Raw genomic sequence first — 25,937 nt, 5'->3', positions numbered from 1 at the left:
TCAGCTTCCCACCTTCCTTTGGCTGTGTTCTCAATATCAGCTGTATCTCATCAAGGACTTCTGCATAGCAATCAGCTCATGGACTAGGTATTTTTCTTCAGTTTTGAAGAGGAGTTTTCCCTTCTGTAGAGAAGCTATTGGGCCCTGAAGCAAAACCCAACATGCACTGTGCAATGCCTTGACTTCCTATTCGATACATCCTCATGAAATATGAAGCAGCTCGAGCAGGAGCCCCTACAAGAGGAAAAGTGTCTTTGTCTCAGACCGTGGAAGAAATCTGCCAAGTAGCTAATGTAAAGTAACACCACTGACCAGTGCAGGCAGGCTGCTAAACAACACAAATACTTACTTCTTTCTTACCAAGGCTAGATTGATGAAATACTGTGCGCTGTATTCCCAACATGAAATTGGCATTTGTGTGAGAACCTGTGTTAAAACTAATATTTTAAATGATCTCAATATAACATTCTTCCAACAACAGTGACTGGTTTTAGCAATGTGTATTTTGTCACTGAGAATAATCCCGGCAGATTATAATGCTGATCTGGGTTGTATTGCAACGTATATGCAAATGACATGCTTCTGTGTGGTAGGACACAACAAGTACATGCCAAGCTGGGCAGAAAGAATCTACATTTGGGAAGACAGTATACCTAATCAGATACAATTATCTTATCTACAACCTGTTGCCAGTTAATCAGTGCAAAAATCTCATTTCATGTTGTCATAAATTTTACAGTTTTTTTCTTATTTTGTGGAAGATTTTTTCCATGTATTATCTTAAGAATAGTTCTGGCAGTAGCACTATGCTGCATGAGCACCAGAACATCAAATCCAGATTAACCTAGTCATAACATTGCCACTTAAATTGTCAATGTTCTTCTTGGTTATCAGTTAAGGATGGTTAGAAAAATATTTATGAAATAATTCCTCTATTCATTTTAAAATATTCTACAAGTATCTTTTCACCAAATACTCAAAAAATACTGCTTTTAGAAGAGTTGTATCTGAATGTTATGGTTTGCAGTCTGAATCATTGACCAAGTCTGAATTAAATGATAGATTTGATTTATACTTGAAGTTGACATCTCAAGCAGTAGTTATTTCACTGAAATCAGATATTACCAAACTTGGAAAAGCAATTTCCTTTTTCCTCCAAGTCATAATGACAGTATATCCAAGTCACAACAAATGACAAAAAAAGAACTTTTTTAATTCTCAGAGAAGGTTCTGCATGTTCATCTTCCTGACCCTGAGTTCTGCAAATCTGCTCAGCTTTGTAGTTACATATCTAGAACACTATCTGACTGTCTATCTTGCAGATAGGCAAAAGAACCCTGTGGATGCTATAAAACAGTCATAACTCTTCCAAAAAGAAATCACACAGAAATGAAACAAAACTTTGAAATAAATTGTCTTCTTCCTCTCTAGGTACCAATAGTATCCCATGACAACTACAGGAAAGAATGTAAACTATGTAGCGGGTTGCCTGTGTTTCATTTTTGTTGAAGGAATGATGCTACAGCTCTTGCTTTCTTCTAAAGTCTTAGACAGCACATTTAATCTGTACATAAAAATTGTCATTTTAACAGAAAAAAAATCCTTTTCCCTAGCAAAGTCACTCTCAAAGATGCTACATAGTTATATTTAATAGCCAACTGTAATTAAATATAGGTCACAGAAAATGAATTTTAATAGGAATGGATAATGAATTTATGTACTATAGCTTTTATCACTCTCTTGAAAGAAAAAAAACCTGTTCACAAATTTGGCAGTCTTTAATCTGCAACATTATATGCTGCATTGTTTAATGTAGTTTCCAGTGTAGTAGTATACATCTTAAAGTATCACACTATATGCGCATGTTAATTCAAATATGGAAGGCATGTATAGTGCTGAACTAATAACATCGCATTTAAGAGTCTCACTTTTCAAGTTCACCAAGAATTTTTCTTTAAAGGACAGAAAAAAAGAACCAATGTAAAACCAGCCAGTTAAATCAAACCTTAATTTTTCCAGTTGTCAGAAATAAAACAGTTTAAAAAAAAAACCAAACCAAACCAAAACAAAATAATTATCAATGTCTTCAAATTCCATAGGGATCTTCCACATAGTCATAATTTCCTTTCCCAGAATGTTTTAAAGATAGAAGGGTAAAAAATTACAAAGGAAAAATACTTCGAGGAATATCTAAGCCAAGCAGTTTTCGACCATCTTGATGGTCAAGATCAGCTCACTAGACAGGGTGTTTTGTTGTTTTTTCTGGGTTAGGTTATTTGATGGATCTACCATGATTAAGCTACATTTGAGATTCCTTGCCATATCTTTTTGAGATATGCCATATCATTTGAGATACTGCCATATCTTATTATTGATATGGCAGTAATGTAACTAAAATTCTTACCCAGCTATGCTTCAGATTTTTCATAAAACACATCTGCCGTGATTTTTGCTGACAAGCATACTTGTGTTTCATCATATTACTAAAGCCACCCTGGTTTTCCTCATATCTGGAAATGTAAAGGATAACCAAAAAAAAAATCTTAAAAAGTAATCCTATGTCATCAATCCCAGAATCTTTGTGCTGATGATGAATTAAAAGATAAAAAGCATAGTGAAGCATGATTCTTCCTGCCCACAGTGCTGTATGTGTGGCAACATCCATTGCTAGGTGAAGATTTTTCTTCTTCAAATTAAGTGCAAATACCAGAAGAAGTCTTCAATCAGTCTGAACTGAAATATCCTAACACTTAGAATGGGCTGATTTGTTTCTTTTATTTTTTTTAAAGTAGAACTCACAGTAAACAACAAAGAAACCCTAATATTATAACATACAAATGATAATATTTTGAGTTTCTGGAATATGTTTTTTGTCACCTTTGGAAAAAATTTTCTAATTAATAATTAGAATTAATAATCATTATAATTAATGATTATATGGTGGTTGTAATTTTTCTTGTTGGATGACATATTTTTAGCAGGCTAAGTACAAGAATTAATATTTAAAGTGTTACTCTTATTTGATACAACACAAAAATCCTTGAGAAAATGGCAGACAATGAGGTTTTTTCTGCAATATGAAGCAATAGTAATAGAGAAACTATAATGCCATTAAAAAGCCTCCTTGTTTGTATTATCTTTTCACAGGAAGTTTAGCTATAAGAATGTGTGAATAAAGATGAAAAATATTAAGAACTGAGGATCTCCATTGAAAAAAATAGTCATCTCTTCAGTTGAGGGGAATACAAAACCCAAACAACATGTAAACTATTTTAGAGAAAAAAGAGCATTAAAAATACTCGTGTCAGTGTTGCCTTTCTGTTGTTTTCTGGTTTATCTTTAATAATGTCTAAATTCTACTGGGAAAGAACGTACCTCAGCAGTTCAGCTGAGCATTTTATAAAGAATGAAAGGAGCTAAAATACTCAGTGTATATCTTAAGCTCAGTACTTGTGACACTGCTCTTTGTAATGAATCAAAATACCATAGAAAACATGTGAAGGTAACAATCTGTAATAGAAAAAAATATGTCTTTTCAGAAATATATTCTAAAACATAACAAATGACCACAATGCTTGGTGTTAATGTACTTTCTAGTAGTTACACCACATTGTTTAAAGTCCTCTGATCCTCCTGGTGGTGTTTTCTGCTGCTGCACACATCTGCTACCATGTCCTATTGCAAAGAATGTATATCATGTATTAGCATCCTGAATGCTTTCCATTGCCAGCTTTTTTTTCCTTCAGCTACTGTGATATTCCTGTTGTAAAGTAATGCATTGATGGGACAGTGTTAGTTTGTATCTGTGTCAGGATGACTAGGAGCTACCTTCAGTGACTGTGCTGGATCACTGAAGCAACAGAAAATCAGACTGGTGAGAACTTTCAGACGGTGTCTGAGGGCTGTATCAGCAATGTCATTAGCATGCATGTCTCTCCCATCACTGGGTGTTTTCCCACACCAGCCACCTACAATAAGGTTAAAAGAATACAGGTCCCTCAGTAAGTCTTCATACTCAGTGTCCCTTTGGGTCCTTTCCTCCTTGGACTACTGAAAAATTCTCAAAAGTGAAAGTGCAACAGAAGTTATCTTCTTCTCTTGCTAACATAATTGAAGTCTATCATGGTTCTTAATAAATGGCACTATTCTAACCTGAAGTATTTTTTCATCTATTCAGGCTAGATCAGACTTCCTAGATGTCCTCTTTCTCCCATTGTTCTTTTCCATATCTCTTTGAGTGGTCTGCACTATCAATCTGGACTCAAAGACGGAGGTAATACTTGGAGGTTTTGCTGGTTGATTGAAGTCTTTTTGCTTCTTTGTTTTTTTTCTCATTGTTTTCATTTCGCTGATCTCTTTTCTTTGTATTTCACAATCACTTTCACCCATACTGTTTTCTGCTATCCTACTCTCCATCACTTCTTCCCTATTGATTGACAGTAATGACAGTTGGCAATGTTACCTTTTCTGTAATTTTCTCTACATTCTACTTTATAAAATGAAAGAGGATTTGCCAACAATCCTTTCCAAGCCTCGCTGGACTGAAGTATTTTGCTGTTATTTTTTCCTCAGCCAGCCTTTGGATGGCTAAGGTCTTCTACATTTGCAGTAGGCAATCCTGTTATATTTTAAGATTTAAATTCAAATTTCTCCTTACTCTCCCACCTCATTCTTAAGCTGAAAAGGCCTAAAATCACTGAAAGCAACTAAATAGAAGGTTTTTTTTTAATGTAATATATGTTAAAAGACATTCTCAATAAATTAAAATGTGCTTAACAAATTATTAATCACTCACATCTAAATTAAATCACTCACATCTAAATTAAATCACTCACATCTAAATTAAAAAACAAACTAAAAAACACATACATAACAATTACAAAATTCTTTAATATGGAAAGAGCACTATTGGGCAGCATATCTCAAAGTTTGTGTGACATATTTTAGATGTATTTTTTTATTTTGAAGTAAGATATTTGGTTGCAAAGAGAAAAGATTTAACAAAATATAAATTCTAATTTTGTTCTTTTTTTTTTCCTGAACCGAATCTTTATTTAGCATCCCATCTGCAAAAACATCAGGGAAAACTCCGATTATATTTTTTTTAATTATTACTAAAGAGAAACTGAAAGAATATGAATACTGGAGAAAGAAATTAGTATACACAAAATCACTAGGGCTGTACAGGCAGTACTTTTAAGAGGAAAATAGTTCTCCAGGATTTTAAAAAACTGCATTAATTGGTGAAGAGAATTTGTGCTGGTCAAAAAGTCAGTGAGAACAACATAGTTTTTGAAATGTGGACATCCGCTGTTTGAACTAGGCTGGGATCTTTGACTCGATACATATAAAATACTAATGACTAGAAGATATTATGTACCTCCAGCCTTCGAATCCAGATGATTATGAGGTAAAGTTCTCTACATTTGAAATCCAGTCACCTCAGCCAGCATTCCATTGCAGAAGGTTCATTTTAAAATGTCATATTCAGAAATGTCTCTGCCTTAATTCACATTCCACAAATTCACAAGGTGTTTAAATCTTTTCCCCAAATTTCCATCAAATAAGAAAAATTTCACTTGACATTAAATACATTTCCACTAGTGTTACTTCCTAGGTCCTAAGTCATATATTTTGTTCTAGTTTAGCCTGTGCAAATCCAATATGTTACTGATTCAAGGAAGAACAGATGCATTTCCTCTATCTCTCCAACTGACCTGTGAATTCCTGTGTTGTTAATCCCTGCATGTTAGTGTTCTTCCTGACTATGTAAATCGATTCACCGCATGGTGCACTATGCCTTTCTCTTGCCAGCATTCTTTAAAGTACTCAAATATGCTCTTTAAGAATAATGTTATCTCATGATAGTATTCCATATGCATGCACTTCTTGCTTTTAACCTAAGAGGGACAAGCAGGATGCCAAGCTTTTGGTGCTGGAACCATGAATGGCGCATTCCTTCTGGCATTCATATAATCCATGCAGGCAGCAACGGGTTTCAGAAACTCCCTTTATTTGGGAATAATGAAGAGCAATATTTTCTTTACGTTCAGTCTGCCAACTTATCTTCTTTCTCATACAAGTAATGTTCTTTAAAACAAATAGTTAAAAAGAAATATATAACAACTAGTCTCAAAAAAAAAATGTTGCTTAGAATGTGAGCAGTGTAAATAGGGAACAAATAATGTGTCTCAGGAATCCCCACAGGCAGGAACAGAAAACCTGAACTGTATCTGATCATTTACTGGTTTGTAATGCCTAACTAAGATTTTGCGTGGGGTTTTTCCTGTGTGCTAAATAGCACAGTTGCTTGTTAGCCTGTTGATGTAAGTCATGTAAGAGTACTATGTTGTACATATCTCATTCAACTATACTAATAGAAATTTCTTATATCCGTTTGTCTTACTATTCAGAAATAATAAAATAAAAAATGAAGAGGTTCAGAATACAATTTGCATTGAAGGCCATTGATCACTGTTATTCTCGGGAAGATCACCCCTTCAGATTCATTCACCATCCCTCTTCAAAACCTGTCTGCATGTGTCAAAAATCACTGAAATCTTTCCTTGTAGGTCTGGGAAATTCTATTTTTGCTAGTTAGAGATGAGGGGCAGATTTAGCCTAGACTTAACCTGGAGGCGTTCAAGGCAGCCTGGTTTTGTGGGACGTGTCCCTGACCCTGGCAGGGGTTTGGAACTGGATGATCTTTAAGGTCCTTTCCAAGCCAAACTATTCTATGATTCTATGATTCTGTTCCAAAAATCAGACAAACTGATTTATTCCCACTAATTTGAGGGATTTTTATTTCTAATCCTGGCCGAAGTCATAGCATGTGAGAAGTGGAGCAGTGCCTAAGCATTTATTACAAACTAGCCAGTCTACATCAGAGACCAAATGAACTACTGGTCACTCAGTGCACATGTCCATTCAATCAGCAAATCTAAGCCAGAGCCTTCTGAACTTAATCTGTTCTACTCCCACCCTCCTATACCTCAAGGAATAGCCATCTATTATTTATGATTCAAAGATACTAATGGGAATATTGCCTTTTTTCCAACAGACCAGAGGTCAAAAGTAGAATCAACAGAATATTATAATCCCCTGTGGGTAACTATTACTCTTCAATTTCTTGTTCCCTTTCTCACACCACGACGCAATTAAGACCTTTTGTCATTTCAGTCTTACGCCCAGTAAGCAAAGATGAGCATATCAGTGAAAGCAAAAGTCAATTGTTTTATGTACTGATTTATTGTTCCTTTCAAGACAGAGATCAGAACTCCAGATTTATTTCACAGGAAAGCTGGTTTTAAATGAATGTCTAAGAAATCTTTCATTTAACATGGCCTATCTTCTTTAAATTTGAAAGACAATAACAACCACCAGAGAGCTTTTTTTTTTTTTCTGAAGATATCCTGCAAAGATCACATAAATTACATCTTAACTTACAGACTAAACAAAGCTTCACATCCATGGCTAAAAATAATATGTCGAACCTCTGGTCAGTGTCTAGACTGGAACACATGATGATGCATCCCATTTCCTTAGAAAAGGACTGTCGCCTACAGTCTTCGAAACAGCAGTGGGACATGTGAAGGATGTTAGGGTGAAGACAGCATTGAGAGGCATCTGCTGGCTGTGGTGAGAATGGTTTCCCTGCCAGCTCTGAAGCACATAACAGTGCCTGGATTGCTCAAGGGCAAGCTTCCAAGTAACTGCCTATAGCTCCGCAGGGGTCTGTGCTGAAGCACAGCACGTGTTACCTTAAAGCAGGAACTCGCATATGTGACTTTACAGGAACTGAGGAAGTACTGCAGATTTCTTCAAGCAAGTGCAGAGTACAGTCCTTCTATACTCCCTGTGCATCTCATGTGGGTTTCTTTGTGGTGGCATCATCACTGTAGTGGAGCTGCAGTCGCTAGCAATAGCTGAGGGATTTAGCAAATAAAGTTAGAGAGAGAGAATTATTTTATTTTGACATTGGGGCATTTTGAAATGACAGTGTGAGACCCAAGATGGTAGATTCTGATGCATCCGAGAAAATAAGTCAACAATATATGACCATAGAGTCCCAAAACCTGGTGTTTGTTTTGTACCACACAAAGTCCATTGTAATCACACCAAATATGCTGTTCTTGAAAAAAACAGTGGAAAACAGAGAGACCATGTATTGCAGACTAAGCCAAGAATAAATTTAGTCTCTGACATTCAGAAAACAGTTGAACTTGCAGATAGTTCCATGCATTTGTAAGTTAAAATACAAGAAGCTAATGCCATTCCTGTTCAAGTTTCTGCTTTGTGTTCTAAAATATTCATTTTCGTAACATTTCAAACCATAAAACAAATTTGTGTAGGAAATAAATGACTAATACTTGCTCTACAAATGAAGGTTAAATTTTTCTCTTGATCTTCAAATTCTAATTGCCATTGAACAAGCAGTAAAAATCTCTTGCTGAAAGAGTCCTTTATAGTTTTGTGAAAAATTATCTTTAAAGTTTCTTTACCTAAACTAACTCTAATTAAAAGATCCAGTACAAGAGCATTAATTTCAAGTTTCTGAGGAAAAAAACTGACAGACTAAAGAAATCATAATAAGAACACAGTTATAGTTACTAGCTTGCATTTAAAAATGCCTTACCTTAATACGTTTGTAGAGAATAATATTATTTCTTAACTGCTATGAACACTGATTTCTTTAATTAAATAACCTAACATCCATAACAAGGTTAAAGTGGTCCTATATAAGTGAAGTGACCCAAGAATGTTTAGGTTGTGTTAACTTCCGGACGTGCAGGTAAACTTCAAGACAAGTAGCTAAAAACTCAGCCAACTGACCCATATGATAAATTGTGCTACTTTTGAGTCATATCCTTTCTGAGTCTCCTCACATCAGCATACTACCTTACAAAACACACATTTTCTGTATTTATTCCTCTGGACTGCCATACCATGAATACCTACTCCATGCCATCGAGTACAGATTTTTACCTGGTCTGCTTTAGACTTAGCAGCAGCAAAACAGTGGAGCTGTGTATCCGCTATTTGATCAGTGAATACTAGAATTACTTTTTGTATTCAGGAGACATTCAGGTGTACATATGTTCTTTACCTGTTAATTGTTGCCCATATAGTTTTTGTCCTATTTAGTAGCTGCTACATTACTTCTGTGTGAGGCATTTGCATCTGCACCCATTGTTGAGCTACCTACTGAACAATGTTTCTATGAATTTGTTGCTGTGCCACTGATGTTAACCAGAGGCTTTCAGTGTTACCACCTCTGCTATGACCATCGAAGCATAGGCAGTGACTGCCAAGGCAGAAAAAATTGTGTGTGCTTCCTGTCCCTATTCCTACCTACTGCACAGGAAGGAATTCCGAGCCCTGCTGGAGGCCCCAGGGTTGGCTTTTTACCCCTTTCTTAGATAAGGCTGACCATGTAGCAGTATCTGCTTCTAGAGATGGTGTGAAAACACATCAATGTTTCTGCCCAAGTGGTGCGCTTCTTTTTTCTCTCTGCTCTATAATCTTTTTCTGGCAGACAAGGGAGTGCTTCGGATGTAGCCTGGCTATCTGCTCTTTCCAGGGAGAGAAGAGGCAGGGAAAGCAGACAAACAGATGTGCTGCTGCTTCTTTTTCCCACCCTCTCAGTAACATCATTTTGTGTTTACATCCATCTGGCCTTGATGGTATTTTCCAGTTCTGCAATCTGGGCGCACTTTAAGTGCTGTTACATAACTGACAGGATTTTTTTAATTATTATTTTTTCATGGGAATGATTTAACAGAGTTACTCTATTCCTCTGATTACTGGACTCAAATTATTTTGAACTAATTGTTACTAAGTAATTAAACAATTTAAATGGTCCTCTGCCATAGTGGGATTACTTGGTGGCTTTTGTAAAGTGACGTTCAGCTTTGGCCACTAACTAGGCACAAGACAGTGAAATGTAAAATATGTTGCTCAAATTTTCAGAACAAGGCCAATTTTAAAATCCAACTTGAGTTCAAAGAGTAACAGGAGAGTAACCATGTACAAATATGGTTTTGGCAGAAAAAGGGAGGACAGAGGACTGATTCTTTTACCTCCCAAGGATCGCTTCTTTTCCCCCAGCTTGTTCTTTAATGTTCATATTAACTGCAACTTGCTCACTGGCTCTGAGTAATTGTTCTGTAACCTAATGTATTTTAGTTATTAAGATAATATCAAGTATACTCAGTTGACTTTTTCCTCTTTCATTTCATCATTCCTAAATAGTACCACTGAAATTATTCATATTTACTTTTCCTGTATATTTTGCATGCCCAGACAAGTCACTACCCATAATCTTGCCTCTTTCTTCTAACACAGTCCTTCACTGTTCATTGGTATAAGATTGTGCATGTGGTTTAGCTGGATCTCAGTAAAGCCTTTAACAAAGTTTCTTACAGTATCCCACTGTCAGCCTCTGTCCTGGACAGGCGCACACTCTCCTGGGTGAAAAACTGGTGGAATGGCCAGGCCCAAAGAGTTGTGGTAAATGGAGTTAACTCCAGCTGGAAGCCGGTTACAAGTGGTGTCCCCCAGCGCTCAGTGCTGGGCCCAGCGCTGTTCAACGTCTTTGTCAATGACCTGGGTGAGGGGATCGAATGCACCCTAAGTAAGTTTGCAGATGACATTAAGCTGGGAGGAAGTGTCAATCTTCTTGAGAGTGGGAAGGCTCTACAGAGGGATCTGAACAGGCTGGACGGCTGGGCTGAGGCCAATGGCATGAGGTTTAACAAGGCCAAATGCCGGGTCCTGCACTTGGGGCACAACAACCCTATGCAGTGCTACAGACTAGGAGAAGTCTGGCTAGAAAACTGCCTAGAGGAGAAAGACCTGGGGGTGTTGGTTGACAGCCGACTGAAGATGAGCCAGCAGTGTGCCCAGGTGGCCAAGAAGGCCAATGGCATCTTGACTGGTATCCGAAACGGCGTGACCAGCAGGTCCAGGGAGGTTATTCTGCCCCTATACTCGGCACTGGTGAGACCACACCTCGAATACTGTGTTCAGTTCTGAGCCCCTCACCCACAGAAGGATGTTGAGGCTCTGGAATGTGTCCAGAGAAGAGCAACAAAGTTGGTGAGGGGCCTGGAGAACAAGTCTTATAAGGAGTGGCAGAGGGGACTGGGGTTGTTTAGCCTGGAGAAGAGGAGGCTGAGGGGAGACCTTATCACTCTCTACGACTACCTGAAAGGAGGTTGTGGAGAGGAGGGAGCTGGCCTCTTCTCCCAAGTGACAAGTGACCGGACAAGGGGAAATGGCCTCAAGCTGCACCAGGGAAGGTTCAGACTGGATATCAGGGAAAAAATTTTCACAGAAAGAGTCATCGGACAACGGAACAGGGGGCCCAGGTAGGTGGTGGAGTCACCATGCCTGCAGGTATTTAAAAGATAAGTAGACAAGGTACTCAGGGACATGGTTTAGTGACAGACAGGAATGGTTGGACTCAATGATCCAAGAGGTCTTTTCCAACCTTTGACTCTATGATTCTATGATTCTATCATGCTCGAGAAACTGGCTGCCATTGGCCTGGACAGGCATACTCTCTGAGTAAAGAACTGACTGGATGGCAGGGCTCAAAAAGTAGTCATAAATGAAGTTAAATCTAGGCTGGTCACAAGTGGTCTTCCCCAGGTCTCAGTGTTGGGTTCAGTACTGTTCAACATCTTTATCAACGAACTGGTGAAGAGATTGAATGTACCCTTAGTAATTTCACAGATGAGACTAAGCTGGGTGCAAATGTTGATTTGCTTGAGGGTAGGGAGGGTCTACAGAGGGATCTGAACAGACTGGATCCATGGAATCTAACCAACAGTGTGAGATTCAAGAAGGCCAGGTGCTGAGTTCTTGTACTGCAACAACTCCATGCAATGCTACAGCTTGGGAAAGACTGGCTGGAAAGCTGCCTGGCACAGAAAGACCTGGGGATGTTGGTCAATGGCCGACTAAACATGAGCCAGCAGTGTGCTCAGGCGTCAAGAAGGCCAATGTCACCTTTGCCTGTACCAGAAACACCATACAAACCAGGACCAGGGAGCTGGTTTTGCCCCTGTACTTGGCATTGGTGAGGCTACACCTCGAATATTGTGTTCAGTTTTGGGCCCCTCACTACAAGAAAGATATTGAGATGCTGGAGTGTATCCAGAGAAGGGCAACAAAGCTGGTGAAAGGGCTGGAGAACAATCTGTATGTGAGATGGCTGAGGTAACAAGGCTGTTTAGCATGGAGAGGAGGCTGAGGGGAGACTTTGTCACTGTTTACAACTATCAGAAATGAGGTGTAGTGAGGTTGGTGTCGGTCTCTTCTCCCAAGTGACAGGTGATAGAACGAGAGGAAATGACAGCAAGTTGAGTCACAGGAGGTTCCAATTAAACATTAGGAAAAATTTCTTCACAGAAAGGGTTGTAAGGCACTGGAGCAGGCTGCCCAGGGAAGTGACTGAGTCACTTTCCCTGGAAGTATTTAAAAGACGGGTAGATGAAGTGCTCAAGGATGCTACTTAATAGTGGACAGGTATGGCTGGCTTGATGATCTCAAAGGTATTTCCAACCTAATGACTCTATGATAAAAAGTTTTGTGGGTTACCATGTCCAATTACTTCACAATGACACGAAATCTGCATTTCAGTAGTCAATATTTCACCACTGGTTCAACTGCCTACCAATGTGCCTAAGTACTCAAGCTTGTTTGTTGATCCTTTCCGCTGTTGAGTATGAATTATTGCTTACATAGAAAGTGATTATTTAACTAAACAACCACTATCAAATGTGATATTTTTTTGCAACCAGTGGTAATGTAGTAGAGAATTTTTGCAGAAACAGCAGGAATTTAGTAGAAATGAAAAGGAACAACTGGACCCATGTAGTCAGTTTCAAGTTTTCACAAGCATCAAGTTTTTTCTGTAATTTTTTAAAGAAAATAATAAAATACAGACTACCTTCCAGAACTGTTTTACTTTTTGATGGCCAAAAGAAACACCCACTAATATTCTGTGTTTTATGAAGGTAGATTGCTTTGAAAGTGTGGGTGTTTGCCACAGTATAATAAAAGAAAGGTAAATATTAGATAATACTTTCTTTTAGGACTCCTTGGGATTCTGATTTGTACAGCTGAAGACTTCAGGACACTGCCTAATATTCAGGAATCTATTTTGATCTAGAGAATTACCTTTACAACTTTTCAAAACCATATACTTAACATACTTATGAAACAAACACAATCAAGTCACCAAAAAGGGTTCCTCCAAAACTGCGGTTCCATTTAAAACTTTATTTTGTATGTCCAGAACATCACCATAAACATAGAAACCTGTAGGCACAAATGACTTCATATCCAGAGGTTTTGAATAAAATATTTGCTAATGAAATCTCAACAACACATATTCATGGTAACTATATAACTTAACATTTCATATATACATTAAAATTAATGTGTTTTAAAGAGATATTTTGTATAGATCATGTTTTCTACGTGTTAAAATTCACTGTAGATCTTACTTGTTTTAAATATCTTGTATTTTTCTTCACATTTTAAAGAGTTTATTATAGTGATATCACATTCCTAATTAAAACATAAAATAGAATAAAGCTGTGTATTTTCTTTATTTACCTTAAAATATTTTCCCTGTATTAAAAAAAATAATTGCATAAGTAATAGCAAAGAAAATGTTTTAAATCAGCTCACAAATATGTAAAATATGTAAATTCTAGTAGTATGAACTAAGATGACGATGTTAAGTTATAAAATATGTACTCTTTTGAGTCTGTAGTCCATGTCTAATATTGCTTCTGTACTGGCCTTGCTTTTATACATGCAAGTCCATGAAATAATTCATGGCTTATAGTGTAGCAGGTCAGGAATCAACTATGAATTAAAGGAAATGGTCCTGAAACCTAAAAACTAACAGCTACTTGTTTTATTTCCACTTTGCAACACAATTATTTTTTCTTGCTATGAGGCACATTCGAAAAAGGTCCAGGGCCAAATTTCAGCCTGGAATAACCTTGCAGTCACAGTCTTTTGAGTAATTCAGATCCCCTATATTCTACTTCTACAAGATTCTTTACTATGTAAATATTTCCTCCAGCAAAAGTAGTAACATTAAAACAATCTTTGTCTCTATGTGGCCTTTCTTCTTTTGAGTTTCTATCATTATTCCATGCTGGCTGCTTAGACGTGTGCCATGCATGATGCACTGACATGTTAGCATCAGAGGAATGCCTCTGTACTGCTGATTTCCATATGTGACCCATTACTCCCTAACTGTCATCATTCATTTGATTTTCCCAGCTTTGCTAGTGGAATTCAAAGCTGTAAAAGTTGAGTATAGTCAGCCATTTGCTTACAAACAAAGATGATGTATAAACATTTATAAAAGTCTTATTAAATGTAGTGCTTTGAAATGTTTTGCATCCCCAATCCAGAAATACTGTTTGATCTATTGAGAGAATGACAAGAAAAAGATGCAGATAGCTGTACAAGCCATAAAGGGTTTCCTGTATGTGTTTTAGAAACTACTTAAGAACGTGAAGAGCTAGTCTGACCAAAAAAAGAGCAAGTACTGCACTGGGACTAAAGAGATCTGCTTTAGTTCCTGAGTCTGCCGCTAGCCTTCTGGGTAACCTATGTGCAGTTGCTTCCTCTTTTCATGCCTCAGTTTTACCACCTGAGATGTTAAGATAATGACACTATCCACCCTTTTTGTGACGTGCTTTAAGATCTATGGAGAAAAAGTGTTAGATAGGAGCCAGGAATTAATTGTTGAGGAGAGCCTTAGCTTTTTTTCATGCTTTCTCCAATATTTTCTTCTAATGCAATGGAGCAATCACACAAAATTCTGTCATCCTTGAAATCAGTAGGAGTTTTACACTTGAGTTTAACACTGTCAGAATTTCTTCTGAGTGAATGATAAAACTTCTCCTCCTTTCTAGGCAGCGCTAATAACAATTCCTGCTCAAAGAAATTATCACACGGCCTGTGAAATGTTTACCCTTTTGTTTGGAAGGTGGAAGGTAAACAAGCAATAAGTCTGAGACAAACAATATAACATTTTTTGATATGAATGCTGCATTTGAACAGTTCCTAGAAAGTATTTGTAAAGCAACAGCATGCATGCTAATAATACTACTTTACTGCATTTTCCTATAGTATGATTTTGACATAAACACCAAAAATATGGTAGTTTGTTTTCATTATTTCAAAGCAGTTCCTAAGGTGCAAATTGTAGCTTATACAGTTTTGATGTGTCCTATAAAAAATGTGTGTGCTTCTTTCATTGTAGATGATCTTTATTATCGCTAGGATACATACTTTAATCATTCATATAGTATTTAAAAAAGCTTTGGAGGGAGATCGAGAAAAGCTCACATTTTGTACGTATTTTCCCCTTTCAAAGGTTTTGAGAAGAGTAGTTTCCCTGACATAGTGGTTTAAACCATTTTTTTCTATTCTGAACTTTATATTGCATTATAATGCAGTACTGACTGTAACTCTTAATATGCCAAATCCCATAGTACCTATCCCAGTAAATCTTCTTTCAGATACTGTTGTGGGCCTTAACTCCAGATATAGGATTTGGTTCTATAAATAGTCACAGCAGTTCAAATCGTGAGTTTAAATAGTATATACAAAATCATTTAGACAATATAAAGGCAGTACAACTAGCAGTGCACGAATGCAAACCCATTCTAATTGCAATACAGTAATGTACAGAAATTTTACTCAGCTAATCTGGTAATTTGAAGAAAAATTTTTTATACTACACTGACCTCTCTCCAAGAGTACTACCACTTCAGTAGACTTTCTGTTCATTCACTAATCATACCATATGTTTATTTAACAATCAGCAGCATTTAAAGTGAGCCTTTCCCACAGAGGTTTTGTAGGGCACTCCTCATTCCATCCTCCCTGGGGAAGCTCTCTGTTTGTATATGTACACTATTTTCATATAATTAGACATTCTCTACAGGCAAACATCTGCTCTTCTGAAATATATTGGGGCCAGAAACACAGCTCGTTCTTGAAGTGATGGGTCCAGAAAAGGTGATCTTCATCTCTCCTACAGGGACTGGCTTTTTCTCATGCTTCAGTTCAAGCACCACGTCATACTAGAAAAGTATTTCATGCTGGGGTATGGAGAGAATAACTGTCCCATTTAACTGTGATACCCACGCACTTCCTTTAATGTGATACAGTTCACTTATTTGGCAGATCTAAAACTGATGCACTCTGCCCCACCAGTCAGTAAAGAAAATTGCACAGAACTGTTTGTCCACAGCATTCTTAAGAATGTAACACCACCTAGCATGCATTTATATGTTCTTTCTTCATAGTCATCTCTTTGTTTTTCTTCTAATATTGTATGTTGCCTTTTCTTGTAGTTATATGCAAATATAAGTAATATGAAGTTAACTTTCCAAATCTTTCACTTGATGATAAGGTTGAAATTTCTTTTCTTCTGTAAATTACAAAAGTAGATATCCTGACCCTTCTTTCTTTTACTTCCTGATATTTTTTTTATCTGATAGCTAGAATACACAATTTTTTAAATGCAGGATTTTTTTTCATAGTAACCATAGTAATCCATCTTTTCAAATTCCAAGTATTTCTTTTAAAACAGATACTAATAAATAGGGTCTTGCATGGTTGTTTGCTGTCCATAGGTTTCAAATGGGTATTATCAGACAAGTAAGACTGCATGACTGACTTCTGACAGTGTAATTTCACATTACCACACATTTGCCTTTCAGCTTCTCTTTCCTCTTCTGCTGCTTGCTTTTTTTGCCATCGATTTGTAAACTCACAGTCCTGCGTTTCTCTAGGTTTAGCAGTTCTTGGAATAACTCTTTCACATTGTGATTCATCTTGGCAGAGGTCTCCATGAAGGCACATTTCCACTTCTTAGCCATGGCCTCTCCTTCACTGCTATCCACCTCTCGATTTTGGTTCTCATCATTCTTGTTCCCCACCAGCATTATTGGAATGCTTTCTATGTCTCCTTTAATCTGGCATATTTGTTCATAGATTGGTTTGAGTTCCTCCAAGGACTGACGGCTGGTAATAGAATAAACCAAAATGAAAGCATGTCCTTTAGAAATAGAAAGACGTTGCATGGCTGGAAATTGATGGCTCCCTGTAGTATCAGTTATCTGCAAAGTGCATATGCTTTTATCACAGCTGATCACTTGTCGATAGGTGTCTTCAATGGTAGGGATGTAGCTCTCTCTGAAAGTGCCCTTCACAAATCTCAAGACCAAGGAGCTTTTGCCAACTCCTCCAGCTCCAAACACAACAACCCTGTAATCATTGCTTTGCTCGGGCATGTTTCTCAGTGTGTCTGTTGCTCAACTAGAGGGAAAAACCTGGGAAAGAAAATGACAAAAATAAGACAGACATTTACATAGATACACGTGGAGAATGCACTTTGTGTTATCTTTCCTGATAAGAGAAGCAAATGTGGTGGCATACTAGTTGTGATAATTTAAGATGAGTTGCTGTGGGTTACATAATGATCGATTCCAGTAGTAAATCTAGGATTCACAATCCAGCCTGGGATGGTAACAAAAGACCATCACTTTGGACATATTTTAAATTAACATTGTGGGTTTCAGTATTCTTCCTGGTGGACTAATATCCCCAGAAACAAAAAGACGGGAGGATTAATTTGTCCTACCATCAGTAGCAGCTCATTAGGTACACAGAATGTACAATTCTCTTTTATATCTAGTGAGATTTAAGCAAATAAGCATCAAAACATTGAACCCTAAAAGTTGAAGAACATCCAGGATATTGCTGCTTTTTAGACCATAGCTAGATATGTAGAAAGCATATGTGGAACAAACCGCAGAATTTGCTGTGCTTACATTTGTTCTTAGGAAAATGGGCTAATTTAATAGGGCACCTTGTCCAAGTGCCCACAATGGTGTCAGGTGATTGAAATTGCCTGTTGCAATGTTGCCTGGGTAGCAGCTAATCTAGAATATCCCAAGGGGATTTCTGACTGAATAAGGAAAGCCTTCAAGCTATTTCTTCACTGCAGCATAAGGAGTGATTGCATTATGAGGCAGGATATTAAGTTACTCTTTCCCTGTCTAACATGAGGAGAATAGCAGTGATGCTGTAGAGGTAAAGGTGTAAGCGGAGCCCCCATGACCTCATCCCAGCTGCCAGTCCACACTGAATTTTTTTATTCTGTCCCTTTGATGCTGTTGCTGCCTGTGCCAGTTAGATTAAAGCTATGGCTACCCATGTTGGACTACTGTCTTCATTTTGGTGTTCAAGCACACCCTGATTTTATTAGCCTTCTTGTCCAGGGCATCCTATTCTGTCCTACTTTTAATGACTGAGTAAACTGAAAACATCTGTCTTTGCATAATGTGTTGGATGAAGGAGTTTTACTTCCTCATCTGCCACACTGTAGGCAGATTAAACGTAGAACTGGGCATGTTGATTCTGAGGCAAAGTGGAGAGCTGTCACAGCCCTGCCCACTCAGCCTGGCTTCAGGCAGAAGGCAGTTTTGTCCCTTCTGCCTTTTCTATACTGCAGTTACTGTCACTCTCAGGCATCTCTTTAAATATGGGAAAGATTGGTAAGTAAGCATTCATCCTGAGGCACTAAAGAACAATTCTTTTTTCTCCGACAGAAGTATTTAAGAAATGGAAAGAAGAGTACTCTCAGAAAGCTGTGGTGTATGTGCTTATATAAGAGGGAAAACACTATAAGGAACAAGGAAAATGGGTGAGCAGCTCATGCCATGGAGAAAATAAACAAAAGTAAAGTAGCTAACAAGAAATGAGAATAGGGGAAACCAGCAGGATGGCGTTCCACTGAGAATAAACCTGTACCGAAGAGCTGCAAACATGCAAATTCAGGACAGTGGTAGAGCTCCATGTCATGGGTGACTGCACAGAATGATGTATTGTAAGAATTGTAGCTTAATAATTTTTGTGAGCAGAAAGGCAAGAGAGAAAAACATGGCTTTTTCACCTTAGAAGCAGCATTAGTGTTGCATAATCAGAAAATATGTAGCCTAGGAACTATGGATTGGTGAGAAAAAATGCAATATGAAAATTTTTACTATGAAGATCAGTGAAATACAGAGTAAAGAAACAAAAATTGTAAAAGCTAGCTGCGTGTACTCCTGCAATATTAAACCTTATGCTTAAGCATACTCAGAGATCTCCAAGAAAACTGATACATATGGTTGATCAAAAGCTGGAATAAATTGAAAATTGGCACTTAATTAAATGAAGTATTAAGCATCATAAAACTTCTAAGGGAACCCGAAATAGCGTGGTAACAGTTTTCGAATAAATACTAAGTTGTCACAAGAAAGAGTGCATATTGGTAGTGGAAAAAGCCCTGAATTAATCAGCTTATATTGTAGAAGAAATTAATGTTAGACAATAGGAAAACTTTACAGTGCTAAGCAGTGAACACCTGTTGCTTAGGGAGATTTTGCAGACTGTCTTTAGAAATGACCATAGAATCACGGGATAATTCAAACTGGAAGGGATCTGAGGAGGTGTCTCATCCAGCCTGATAGTCACAGCAGGGTCAGTCACAAGACCGGACAAGATTGTTCTGACCCGTCAGGATCTGAAAACCTCCAAAGCACAGCTCAGCCTTTCTAAGCAAAATGCTCCACTGCTAAATTACCCACAGTGTGTTTTTTCTCCTGTTATAACTAGGCTGAACTGCTCATGTTTCAACTCATACTTGTTGTCTCTACTTCTCCCACCATCCATTACCACAAAGAGTTCGACTCTGTCTTCTTGATGGTTTTCCTGTAGGTTTAGTGGGGGCTGTGTTTGGTGTTCCCTGAAATGCACCTTCCCCAGCCTGAACCAACCCTTGGACCTCCACCTGCAGGGCAGGAAAGCGCTGCAGCCCTGGACTCCTTCTGCCCTTAGTGCCATCATCTGAAGTCGGTCAGGTTTGTTGACATTTCCTCTACCGAGGTTGCCAAACCCAGACAAATTAAATAGGTATGGTCTTATTAGTGTAGAGAAAAGGGGGATTATCACCTCCCTTGACTGACTGGCCATCTTCGGTTCATAGAACCCAGGACACGATGGGTCTTCCTCGCAGCAAGGGACACTGCTGGCCATGCCCATCTCACTGCCCAGCATGGCTTCAGAGCATTCTCCACAGAGCTGCTCCCCATCCCAGGTGACTACAAAGGATCATCCACCTTAGTTACTATTTCTTCCCTCCGACATGCAGATCTGTTAGTCCAAAAGATCCTCAGCTTTATCAAGATAAACAATACAGATTTTTTTTTTTTTTGTCCTACTCAGGATTCAGGAGCCAACAAAACAAAAAGCTCATGCAAGACTTATTTTACCCCACTGGAGAAAGTTTTCTACAAGCAACTTTTACCCTGTGGTTGTATTCTCCACGTGAGTCTGGTCAGAGATTCTCCTGGAGTGAAAATCTGCCTGTGTGACTGTGGTGCACTTTCATCCAATTGTGCATCTGTTCATGCTTTTCAGACTGCCCTATCAGTGCATTGATTTTTCTTTGTCTTAACACACATTAAACACACAACAGCAAAAAAAAATAAAATGCTTGTTTCATCATCTTTTAATATTACAATGTGTTTATGGAAAAAATCACTCAAAAGAATTCTGACTGATACTCCCTCTGATTCATGCATCAAGAACCTATCTGTTTCATAATCTGCACACAGAAAGCAGCAGTTGCTTTGTACGCTTTAGAATCAGTTATTTTGTTATACAGTGATAGCAAAAATATACATTTAAGTATGTTAAACAAAGTACCTCATATTACCAAGTATGCACATGATAGTTCAAACTCCTTGTGTTCTTTAGGTGACTAATTACGTGTGGGTGTGTTAGCATTTACTAAATTCATGTCACCAATCCTGTATTTAGCCACTGGATCTCCATAGTTATCCCCTACCTTTAATAATTTTCTTATAGTCTAAATTTTCTGTTAATTGTATTTATGACTTGCCTCTTTTGTTTGTATTTATGCCATGAACAACAGGCAATAATTGGCAAAAGGTATAGAGAGGCTGAAAAATAACTTCCTCAAAATCTACTTGAATATCTTTCAATGGTTTTGGCTTTGTTGCAAAACATTTTCACATTATTCACATTGTTAGACTTACATGAAATGTCACAGGCTACAAATTTCTTTGAAATTATTTGGCTAGATGGTATCTTTTTGTGTAGCACTCATTTTCTGAAACTATCTGATACTACCTTTGCTATTTGGAGTCAGAGGGTCTGATTGCATCTTAACTGATCTGGTTCTTGGGGTTTTATGATATTCTACTATGTCAGTCTCATATGAAGTACACTTGTCAGATGCTATGTAATAATTTCCTGAATGCACTTTTTCTTCAGGTAAAATCTTCTCATGTCTGTCAGCGATTTTATTTTTTTTTTAAATTTAAGGAGACATCTCTAGTTTATATTGTCATTGTTATGATTAAAATCCAACAGAGTACAAGCAATGCATTTAGTTTAAAAAATTGCTTAAATAAGGACAATTTAATGACTCAGCTCCTGTTTAAATTCAGGCTTTGCTTTAGGCGTGTTAGACACTTCATTAACTTAAATGAAGCTACTTTTGTATTTATTTATCTATTCAAGCACTTTGGTAAATCAGCTACTTGCCATCTACGACGTGCAATTTATTGTTCAGTTTTACAGTAGTTTATTCTCAAATCATGTTTCTCTCCTTTGTAAGAGTAGATAAAATTATAAAAACTGCATTGTAAAGATTAAAAAATACTTTCTCAGTAACACCTAGTAACATTTTAATGTTTGAGTGAGCAAATTGGGAAAACTAATGTTTTGTAGTTGGGATTACAGCAATATTTTAGCTATTAGTGGTAGCTAGTATTTGATTATTTAGATTAATACCTTTTTCAGAAGAGAGGAAAAGTGTCAGTCTAGATTTTCAGGGAAAAATGTAAAAAAATACATTTAAATAAATTAAAATAAATTAAAATAAATAAAGGAGGCTAGGTGTCCTTTTCTTGGCTTCACATTAATTATTGTAAGTCAGAACTATCTGACATTTTGGGATGGAAACATCTGCAGTCCAGGAATGGCTCCTTTACTATATTCATATTTTAAATGAGGACGCTAAAAGGCTGTCATAACTTCACTGCCACTTGCTCAGATTCAACTAAAACCAATTCCATTATCTGAAGTCAGGATGAGGGTGACTGCATTTTGCTGCCATAGTGTATTGCAGCCCCACAGAGCCAGAGAAATTAGAGACTGTTTTTCATCACAGATACAGCAGTCAAACATCGTATCCAAATTTATTTGCCTGAGAAGACATGGTCCTGACCTTGGTGTGAGTGGAAAAGTGCATTTATCACAGACTTGACACACCCTTTTTGACATTTACTCTTGTCTTCCTTTGATACCCATTTCAGGAATTGTACAGTAATCAATATTTTGTGATTGTAAACAAACAACATTTGTTTTCTCAAAAAATGCAAAAGCAAGTATGTTCCATTTCAATTCACACTTACAGTTGCATTGCCACTCAGTGGGTCTTTTCCACTGTCTTTCCAGCAGTAAGATAAGATAATTTGATACACATTTTAATCCTAGAGCAACAATAAGAATGAACTGACAGTATCTGTTCATTGATGCTGAGAAACCTTTGTTTGGGTGGAAAGTAAAAAGTAACATACAGAAAAAAAATTCCAATAATTTTTTTTCCTGGTGCATTTAAGAAAATTGTTCCTTTAAAAGGGAAAGTAAGGTTGTTAGCATGTATCCATGTTTCATAAAATTGCCATCTTTCTTCCTCTACGTAATACTGATAACTGCTCAATTAGAGCTAGTAATGTGAAGTGTTAAGAGGAGAGTAACAAACATTTGGAATTAGCCCTACGTACCAAACTAAATCTCCCACAGCGAATACTGTTTCAGTTTGAGAGTACAAACAGCTTGATGCTCACACAGCATGGGAGCTGGAACATTCAAATGCAAGCTATTATATATTACAAAACAGTTAGTGAGATACACTGCAAATTTAAAGCAGTCCAATGCAGTATGTAAATTGAAACTATTAAGAAAAGGAAGAAAATGTTCACGTTTTAAAGAGAAGGAAGTAGAGGAAAAGGGAATATGGAATCGAATGCAGATATTCTGTAGGAGCATGTTTTCCAGAATACTGTTTATTGTAGCTTTTTAAAAGAAACTAAGTTTGAGGCAGTTGAACACACTTTGTCATGCAAAAGTGTGAGTCTTCACTTTTTCACAAATTATGGTGGGATCTTTATGTGAGCGTGTTGGTCAGCGCAAAAGATAGTTGTCAGGTGAACCCCAAAGGAAACTAGAAAAAGCACTATCAGCAATCTCAGGAGCAGCAGCATTATCAGTTTATATATTATCCACTATTTTAGCCAGTACTACAGAGACTGCACTGCTGCTGTAATATAATCTTGACCACTTGGCCAGAAGGAGCCATGCCTCTGAACTACAATCATCATTCAAAGAGCTTTGTTCTGCCTTGTGAGAAGGGGATATTACTCAGCCTCATCACCATCCAGGCTTACATGTCTGCTGATGTAAACAACAGTGAAGCACAACTTTGAAGACAAATATGCTTTCATCTGGTTCTGATGTGAGATGTGTGGAAAAGTGTGTTTCCAAAGATCTTGACCAACTTGCAAAGAGACTTTTTAATGCAGGTAACTTCCAGTTAGGAATGCCATTAAGAACAGTATTTAATACTGTTCGAGACCTTCTGGATAATCAAATCCTTTTTTTTTTTTTTTTTTTTTTGCTGTTGCAAGCAATCATTTCACATAATCCCTTCCACCAAGTTCCAACTGAGAACAATTTAGAGCCTTTTGTTTCTGTTACTTCAATGAGAAGATTATATCAGAACCTCGCTGGTTTAATGGTTTGAAAGCTTACCACTTAAGTTTATTCACAGCCCATTTATACCCATTATTTCTTCTCCCTTTCCCCAGGGATGAAGATAATCATCTGTACATCACAATCATTCCCTCAGTTCTATGAGGCCATTGATTTGCAGCTGTGTATTTGAACCTCTTCCATGTTTGGACAGTTCTTCATGCAGAGCCTCAGAAACGTAGTGTGCAATGTGAGAGAGAACATGAAACCTGGAGGGATACCACTTTTCATAGTCCCTGAATGATGGAACAGACGCCATTGTACAAGAATTGGCCACTGCCACATTTAGTAAGCACAGCTGGACCCAAGGGATCAGCCGCTAAACATGAGTGAAGTCCATCAGTCAGAAAAGTAAAGGGGGGGCAGCCATAATAGCCTTCTGACACAGAATTAAAATTTGTGAAACCTGCAAATATTCTAGATACGGTAAACTGTAAATCCTGTCAAAGGTATAATAGCAATCAGTTGCAACAGAGTCATTTACATGGAAAGGTATGGGGATGCACACAATATGTGCCTATACATGTGTGCATTTATAAACAGGCATATATGTATTCATGTACAGGTAGGTGCTCATGAAAACAAGACATTCAAAAAAGGCTTTAAAAATAAAATGTATCAAATGTCACGGCTCCATTCTGGGGTCAGCCAGCTGTGACTGAGTGCTGCAGCACACAGAGCATCCCACATTTCACAGGAAAGATAGCAAGTAGGGAAGTATTATCAAATCTGAATTCAGTCACTCACAGACACTTGAGAACGGCTTTTTGTGATTTATTTTCCTTCATTCAATTGAGAGGCACAATTTACTGAACAAGCAAAATACTGCCTGTCTGTCTATTTTATTCAAACTCAACATTTTTGTATTCTTTCACCACACAAGTTAAAATGTAGGTTTCATTAAAAAAAATAAAATTAAATTCTACTTAAACCTCTGCAGTGGCTGAGGTATAAACTAGGGCAAAATTCAGCACAGTGAGCGTAAATGAAAGAGTTTAAAAAAAAAAAAAAAAAGGCACTGAAGCTGTTACTGGCATCCCAGCACACAGACAAAATGTTGTGTTTAACTGGTCAGTATGCATATGACCAGCTTCTGGCTTCCTTGTCAGCCCCAGCTTATAGCATGCCATGTTCTCTACATGAGATACATGCTTAGATTAAATCTTACAGGCGTAACTCACACAAGACGCTACAGACTTCAGTGGAAATTTTGTCTGAGTGAGGACTGCAGATTTTGGCCAAAGGAAAGAAAGACCTATAAGCCTAAGGCAAAGCTACGGTTATTATACTAGGTGATATAGAAAAATAATGGAAAAAAAATTACCTGTATAGGAACAGAAATCTCCAAATGCTCTTCAGTTTCTGCCTGTCATTGCACCAGCTGTTCTCCCCGTCTTGTCCTGGGTTTCCTCCAGCAGAAGGGATTCCCTGCCTTAATCAGGCGGGCTGCAGCTCGGTCTCCTGCTGCTTTGCCTTGCACCCTGTGGTGGCTGCTGCCTGCTCTGTGCTCGGAGGCTGTGTTTTGGCAGCTCTGCTCCTCTCCCGCTTTCTCCTCAGTGCCTTTGTTGGCTTGAGAGCAGCCTCTATCTGCTTTTACGGATGGACTGACTCTAGCCTTTGCTGGTGCTAATGCCTAAATGGCGACTGCAAAGCTCATCCAGGCTTTTAACTGCCACCTACTGAATAATTGTGGAATACATAAATATGTGTACGTACCTGGGCTGTAGTTTTCTGGCTTTCTCAGCAAATGTAGTAGATTCCCGCTATCAGTCTTTCAGGTCTCCAAGTATTTTATAGTTTATAATTTAAAGCTGTGCTCATAATTCTCACTTTCTTGCAGCACCTAAACAGGGAACAAGCCTGTTCCTTTAACTTAAAAAGCTTACAAGGCTTTAGGTAAGCTAATCCACTGTGGGCATAAACCACTATAGCCCTATTCAAATCAATGGAGCTGTGCTGATTTATACTAGCTGAGAAATGAATCCCTTAGTTCTAATATTTAT

The 25,937-nt window shown here is 37.7% G+C and overlaps 1 protein-coding gene across 1 annotated transcript; it reads right to left on the bottom strand.

The window, feature by feature from the left end:
* Positions 1-13,014: 13,014 nt before the first annotated feature.
* On the bottom strand, positions 13,015-25,592 carry DIRAS2 (DIRAS family GTPase 2). Its single transcript, XM_009566358.2, has 2 exons — positions 25,259-25,592; positions 13,015-17,378 (listed from the first exon to the last, which is right to left on the bottom strand). Exon 2 carries the CDS (start codon positions 17,337-17,339, stop codon positions 16,740-16,742), a length of 600 nt encoding a protein of 199 aa, XP_009564653.1. The 5' UTR covers positions 17,340-17,378; positions 25,259-25,592; the 3' UTR covers positions 13,015-16,739.
* Between the last annotated feature and the right edge of the window lie 345 nt (positions 25,593-25,937).

This window comes from Cuculus canorus, chromosome Z (assembly GCF_017976375.1).
Source record: "Cuculus canorus isolate bCucCan1 chromosome Z, bCucCan1.pri, whole genome shotgun sequence".
Classification (NCBI taxonomy): Eukaryota; Metazoa; Chordata; class Aves; order Cuculiformes; family Cuculidae; genus Cuculus; species Cuculus canorus.
The sequence above is the reverse complement of the archived record's forward strand: the minus strand, read 5'-3'. Positions and strand labels throughout refer to the sequence as shown.